Source organism: Phocoena phocoena, chromosome 7 (assembly GCF_963924675.1).
Source record: "Phocoena phocoena chromosome 7, mPhoPho1.1, whole genome shotgun sequence".
Taxonomy (NCBI): Eukaryota; Metazoa; Chordata; class Mammalia; order Artiodactyla; family Phocoenidae; genus Phocoena; species Phocoena phocoena.
In genome coordinates, this window is record NC_089225.1 from 85895308 (window position 1) to 85902915 (window position 7608).

Here is a 7608-nt window from a genome sequence, read left to right on the forward strand (position 1 = left end):
CCTATGTATACATAGGGTTTTAGCATATGATAAAGATGATGTTTTAACTCAGTGAGAATCAACAACTTCCCTTTATATCGGTGGTTTATATCAATGAGGAAATTATAGATTATTTAATAAATAGTGTTGGGGCCATTGGATGGATAACTATTTAGGAAAATATAATATAGGCACTTTAGTTCTGATCATAAACAAAAATAACACCAGAATGTATTACAGAGTTAAACATGAATTCTTAAAACTCTAAGACAATTAAAAGAAGAAATTTTTGGCAATCTTGAGGTTGAAAGATGTTTTAAAGCATGATTATAAGCCCAAATCCACAGCAATGTGTCTATAACTTAGTATGGTCCTATTTTTGTAAATGATAAAAACTAATAGCAAGAAAGAACACAATAAATACAGTAGGAAAGGTTATATATCAAACTTCTGTTTATCTGGGTACAGGAGTACATCATGGGAGGGGTTTAATTTTTTACTTTCTATAACATGATAGCGATCTGAATGGTACTGGGGAGAGAAAATTGGGGGGAGATATGAGGCACAATTTTCTAGGGAAATTGACAGGGATTGGTGGCTGATTGGATGTGGGAGGGAGACCAAGTGTAGGAAATAATGGGGGAGGATAAAGTTTTTGCATAGAGGTGGAATGGGAATTCATTTTCAACATCTGAGTTTGAGGTTTCTGTAAGACATCTGAATGGAGATGTCCAATAGGCAGTTGAAACTACCTCCCAGACACTTGGGAGTCCAGGATTCTGGAACTGGGACTTGTCCCCAGAGACTTGGGCTTGGAGTACAGGGAGTTGGAGGGCATGGTCCTTGGACTGCAAATCCTGGAGCTAAGGTGACCTGAGAGAATAGGCAGACATATTGGTCAAGGTATCTTTCTGAGAAGGCTTGTGGATCAAGCAGAGTCCAGGTGCGAGGCAACAGGTCAGAAACTGGGAATGCTGGACTAGAGCCAGAGGGTTCCACATGGTGATGAAAAGGAGAAGCTTAAAGAGATTTCCCAGCATGGAGGGAGTAGGCATGAGAAAGTTTTAGAGTATTGCTGTCCAATAGGAGAAATACAGTATGATTCAAATATGTCACCTTAAATTTCTAGCAACTACATTTTAAAAAGCAAGAAGAAACAGGTGAAATTAATTTTAATGATTTATTTCATTTAATCTATCAGATTATTTAATATGTAACCAACATAACAATTATTAATAAAACATTTTCTGTTCTTATTGTCTTCAAAATTCAGTATCCTTTTTACACTTGCAGCACATCTCAATTTGGACTAGCCATATTTCAAGTGCTCCATCGCCACATGTGGCTAGTGGCTACCAGACTGAGAGCTCAGTTTTAGAGAATACTGGCTGGGAGGGGGAGCTGTTCAGGGTGTTGAACAGGACTCAATTTTTGATTCTGTATCTGGGGGTCAGGGTTGCTATTTAGGATGAGATAGAGATTTAGGAGTCATTAGTGTTGACTGTGGGCAAAACCATGTCCATCTACTAGGTTGCCTAAGAAGAGTGCTTTAAGTGAAGAGAAAATTAGGCTAAGTAAGAGTACGCCTGAGAAACATAATCATTTAGGTACCAGAGGAGAAAGAGAAACCTAAGAAGAAGAAGAAGAAGAAGAAGGGAAAGCCAAAGAAACCAGGAGACAGCAATGGTACAAAGGCCAAGGAAGGTGAGTTTCAGAAAGTAGAGACAAGCCAATAATTCAGTATGTGGAAGCCACAAGGAGATGAACTATGTGCTAAAAATTAGTCTCTGTTTTTGATTAACTTGACTATCAAAGCCTTCATAAGAGCACTTTTATGGGGATATGGGGGCCGAAATCAAATTACACAGGATTGATCAATGAATGTAAGGTAAATAAAAAAACACAAAAGCAGACAACTCTTTCAAGATCCTTAATCTGAAGGGAAGAAAAGAGGGCCATCGCTAGAAAAGCACACAAAATCAAAACTAATTTTCAAAGGCAGGAGAGGTTCTAAAATGTATGTATGGGTCATGGAGGAGGGGTCAGGAGAGAGGATGAGGTTGAGGGTCCAGGAAGTAGGGTTCCAGGAGGTACTTGGTATAGCAAAGTCTGTCTCAGAGGACAACATGTTCCCATAGCCACCCAACATCCATTCACATTTCTTCTGGTGAACCACCTTCCCCTGAACTTAGTCCGTGAAATTCTAGTTGGGTTCATTCGAATTCTCCTATTTCCATGGAGGACATGTGGCCCAGGCCTACACGATCAATGAGAGCACCATTGTCCTCCCCAGATGTGGACTCATAACCAAAGTCAGGCAAAGTATATACCAATGAAATTTGGATCGAGGACTCTTTGTTCAAGTTATCAGGGAAGAAGACTTATTTTTTCCTGTTGGACTTGAAATTGGAATCATAGCTGGGAGCAGCAGCTACTCTCCTGTTGGGATGTGTAGCTTGAGCATGAAACCAACACACGAAGAAGAGTAGAGATGAACTTGGAGATGGAGAGAAACCACGTCCTACTGACATCGTCTGGGCTCAGAGCAAGCTAGTCCTCCCTAAGGTAATTAATTATATAAGGTAATAAAGCCTCTTTGAGCTGAGTTCTCTCTTACAAGTAACTGAAATGTAGCTAACCGATACAATCTCTGAGGTAGAGGCAGTGGATGGGGGAAGATGTACAGGTGAAGGAATTAGCTTTGGCAAGAAGCCCCTGAGAGGACTTCCCCTCATTCCCTGAGAGGAAGAATAAAAGGATATGATGGTGGGTGTGGGAAAGAAGGCATGTCTGAGGGTTTCTGTTTTCTTTATGAAGTTGGGGACAAGTTCACTCAGAATTAGGAAGAGATGGTAGAGCAGAAAACTTGAGGAATGGTAAAGATATGGTATTGTTACAGCAGGCAGTGAGAGAGGAAACCAGTCACACACTTTGGAAAGAACTGCCAAGCAACGTTGCGTCTCTAATATTTCTTGTGATAACAATTTTCAACTAAATAGACTTTATACCCATAATGCTCACTTGGAAGCAAGGCTTCACATGCAAACAATCTTTGAGCCCAGGACTTACTTGTATTTATTATGCTGAAGGGAAGATGCCTTGAGGAAAATAAAGCTATTTTCAAATTTATTGTCAGCTGATTACCATAAAACCCAGGCAACTGGGAGTAAATGGTTTGTGTGCTGGAGAAGTGCTTGTGACTAGAAACACAGCAGTCTCTTTAGCCTTTGCTAAGCAGGCCCTGAACAAAACAAAACAAGGGATTGTTGGGGGGATTTCATTGATTCAAACATATGTGGCAGGATAATTTATGGTGATATTAATTTCTTACTTGTTCTTGCAGCAGTGGGAGAATTTAAAGAATGAAAAGGCAATGTTTCCATGTCCATTTCTGTGTGTGTTCCAAGGTCTAAGCTCTTTTTACTCCTTTGGGAGACTTACCACCTTTTAAGGAGTCAGTGTTTCAGGGGCCACCCTGAAGTCAACCCACTCAGGCTTTAGTATGAAAGGCCCATCAAAGAATCAATGCCATCCATGGAAATCGGAGAGTTGGGATCAACACTACTAGAATTTCATGGACTAAAATCAGGGGGAAGTTGTTCTTCCAAAGCAGGTGCACTGGTTCAGCAGAAGAAACGTGACCAGATGCTGGATGGCCAGAAGAGCAGGTTCCCTCTGAGAGGGGCTCTGCTGTGGCAAATATCACCTGGATCCCTCACTGCCTGAACCTCAACTTCATCCTCTGTCCCGGCCCCTCCTCCCTGACCCATATACATACAGACATTCTGGATTCTCAGTTGCCTTTGAAAACCAATCTTGATTTTAGTGTTGTTCTAGGTATGACTCTCTTTTCCCTAGAACGGGAGAGACGCTGATACCTGGACAGGGAAGTGGGAGATGCCTAACTGGGGTTCAAGTTTGCGGGCTGATTCCGGGGCTTCCCTTACTAGCAGTTCCCCGGGTGGAGGGAATGGCTGCGTTGTGTAACCAGGGAGACCAGACACTAGGCTTGGCAAAGATTTCTGTGTCCAGTCTTGACAAGGAGTCCCCTGCCTTCAAGTGGACCCCAAAGCCAAAAGGCAAAGAGCAGAGTGAGTGACGGCCACGATGGTACTTCAGACCAGATATTCTGAACACTTCAGACCAGATGTTCAGGAAAAACCTGAAATGGTTTCTGTCTGTCTCAGGACGGCTGCTTCCCAAACTTAACTTAGTCTAAATTTCGTACCAAGTGACAGTGACTAGCTTTTGGTTTGGACAAGGCTGTTTCTTGCCCTTGAGTGTTGCGGTGCGAAGTCGTGGCTGTTCCACATATGGACATTGAGTGCCAGGCACTGTGCTAAGCCACTCAGGGCGTTACGGCGCTGAACCAGGTCAGACCCACCCTTGAGACCTTAGAGCATAGCCCTGGCCTCTCCCTAAATATACCTTGATTCAATGATCAATATATGATCATGAGTCAAAGACACCTACCTTAGGGGAATGTGGGCTGTGCCTGAAAGTGTCATTAAACAAGACAGCTTATTTAAAAGCCCTCTATATTTTGTTATTCTTTTTCGAACAGGTATAACCATATCAGAGACCTACAATTGACTCTCTTTTGTTGTTTACTATTTCCTTATGTTTTAAAAGTGCTTAGTTTTCAGATAAGAGTCCAGTGTTAGAGTAGGGGGAAAGTCATACCTCTGCCCTAAGTCTGGAGAAGGAGAACACGTGGAGAGTAGCCACAGTACTGTGGAAATGATTTACAAAAATGTAATGCCCGACATTGTTTTTCCTTCTGGAAACTGGCCAATTGGTGTGCCCTGGTTCCGCTCAGATGCACCAAATGAACACAGAATCAGCAAGCCAGGGAGTCTGCAGGTTCCCAGATGCTGCTGTTGGTGGAAGAGTGATTCTGTGGCTGCTCTACCATCTGGCCCATCACGCTCCTGTCAAGTTATGTTTTGCAGTGTCATCTGATGAAATTATGCAGCATGACATGGCAAGCTGTGATATAGTACTTGGGGAAAACGAATGGGTATCCCAGGTGACTCACCAGCAGCCCTGCTTCCTGAAGGCTTTTTTTTTTTTTTTTCTCCTGCTGGTAAGAGAAGACTCAAGAAAGGAAGCAACTGCTGGATGTATCAGACCCAAAGCTATAAACAGAGTAATTTGAGATGTTCAAAAAAATAATAATATAAGCTTCAAAGCTACATATGGTCTTGTTCATGGAAGCAATTTAACTGGGAACCTTGTTTTGCTTTAAACGATTCATATTTTTACTTAGCCAAATCAATATGTGTCATTTTCTACAGATACTAAGCACGTAATAAAATTTCTTTCAACAGCCCATCATCTAGTTCGATGATCCAGAAAGAGATATTTTAGGCCAGTCGTCCTAAGTGGGCAGCATCAGCATGGCCTGGGAACTTGTTAGAAATTCATGTCCTCGGTCTCCACCCTGGACCTACTGAGTCACAAACCCTGGAGGTGGAGCCCAGCATTTTAACAAACCCTCTAAATGATTCTGATGCATACACACTACATTTAAGAAACACTCCTTAGGGAAAAAAGGGGGCTTTGAATGGATCATCTACTGCTTTGTGTTAAACTTACTAATATGAAGGCCCAATACTGGGAAACCCAAAGATAATTGGAATCATTGTTTTAGATAAATAACTAATAAATAACTAATAAATAAAAACTAATAAATAAAAACTAATAAATAAAAAACTAATAAATAAAAAATCATGTTGTTTTAGATAAATAACTTGAGATAGTACAGAATTTTATATAAAACAAGCCAAGTTAACAATCTAGATCTCAGCTAGGGGAATAAGGCTGCCACTAGGTCCAACAATAAAAATATCACAAGCCAGTCCTGGGCCTACCCTGGCATTCAGAGATGCTGGAAGAAAAGGAAATTAGTTTCCCTCTATCCATTTATCAAAGAGTCATATAATAACAGCTGTGAGACTTTTCTCTCAACTTTGGCCTCAAATAGGACAGTGAACTTACTCCTGACGTTAAAATGTCTACAGTGATGTCATTTTAATAGTAAACTATGAAGATATATGTAAATAAGGTAAGCCACTTTTTGTGTCTTTGAATAGCAATTTAAAGTGCAATTATATTGAGATCAAGTCTTTTGTTAAATTATTTTTTAGTGCTTTGGGGACAACAGACCAAATACTCGTCAATATGTTATGAAGTTCTGTTTAGAAGACGGAGAAAGTCTTTTCAATCATCCATTAGTTTCTTTTTCAGCCAGCCATTTGCCAAATGTCACTCCTCTGCAACTCGGAAGTCTGAAAATACAACGTCTGTGCCTGAGTTTTTTGTTTGCAAACTGTGCTCAAAAACTTAACAATAATACTTACCTTGTTTACCTGGGTCCATTTTAGGAATTTCTTGGAATAACAGATGGCAAGAAGGTCCCTGTAACTGGAAATGAACCAATATTTTAAGCAGGAGCTTTTGCAGTGGAATTGCCGGATGTGTCAGAGATATTTTAGGCCAGTGGTCCTAACTGCTGGGTGGGGAACAAAAAGGCAACTAAGCAAAGTCATTTCACCCGTGGGACGATGACTACAAGGTGTTCAGAGAGACTAAAAACTCCTGGGAGGGTATAAAATAAGGAAAGCAGGGAGAAGCTTCTTATACTGGTCATTTCTCTAGGGAAGCTGGAAACAAACTCCTGAAACTAATACGGTGAATACTTAGAACTTTTGAGGCATTATAATTTTAAGAGTGGACTGAACTCTCATTTCAAGAAAATGGAAATTTACTTGAATTTTTTTTTTTTTTTTGTGGTACACGGACCTCTCACCGCTGTGGCCTCTCGCGTCGCAGAGCACAGGCTCCGGACACGCAGGCTCAGCGGCCATGGCCCACGGGCCCAGCCGCTCCGCGGCATGCGGGATCCTCCCGGATCGGGGCACGAACCCGCGTCCCCTGCATCGGCAGGCAGACGCTCAACCACTGCGCCACCAGGGAAGCCCTTACTTGAATTTTGAAGGACAAAATTTGAAGCTCTCAGTGCTTGAATTTCTAATAGCACTACAGTGAATCATTCTACATACTAAGTATATGAAAAATACTATCCATTTGAACACCTTATCACATATATCTGTGTATTTCTGTGTGTCTGTGTGTGCATACAATTCAGTTTGCTTTCAACAAAAAGAATGGGTTATGCTATAATAGAACCTTAACACATTTCTAAGAATGACATTTCTTAATATGGATAGTTGAAAACTGCTTTTAAAAATTACATGGTAATTAAGCTTAGGTAGGACTTTTCCTCATCTTCTAATGAGTATATTAATTAAGGCACAAATTGTTGGGCACTTAAGTAACATTTTACAAAGAGAGAAACTAAAACAAAATTGATTACATTAGTTCTTTAAAAATATGATACCAATAGTGAAAATACCAGACTTGCCCCAAACCAGGAAGGTTCCAAATATATTCAAGTAAGATTTGTCTTGAAAAACTGTAACAAGGGCAATCAGGTTAGAATTCTTCTTGGTGTAGAAACACTTCCCCGAGCCCTTCCTGAAGTCCCCAGGTAGGTGCAGAAGGGTCCAGTCTCCCATCCTGTCAACAGTGCACCTGGAGATACAATCTATCTGCGTCCACTCCAGG

The 7608-nt window shown here is 41.0% G+C and overlaps 1 protein-coding gene across 1 annotated transcript in view; it reads right to left on the reverse strand.

The window, feature by feature from the left end:
- DYTN (dystrotelin) overlaps nucleotides 1-6360 on the reverse strand; it is a 51038-nt gene extending 44678 nt beyond the window's left edge. The window contains exon 1 of the mRNA XM_065881169.1: nucleotides 6342-6360. Coding sequence (XP_065737241.1) covers nucleotides 6342-6360 — 19 coding nt within the window. The remainder of the gene's footprint in view (nucleotides 1-6341) is intronic.
- Between the last annotated feature and the right edge of the window lie 1248 nt (nucleotides 6361-7608).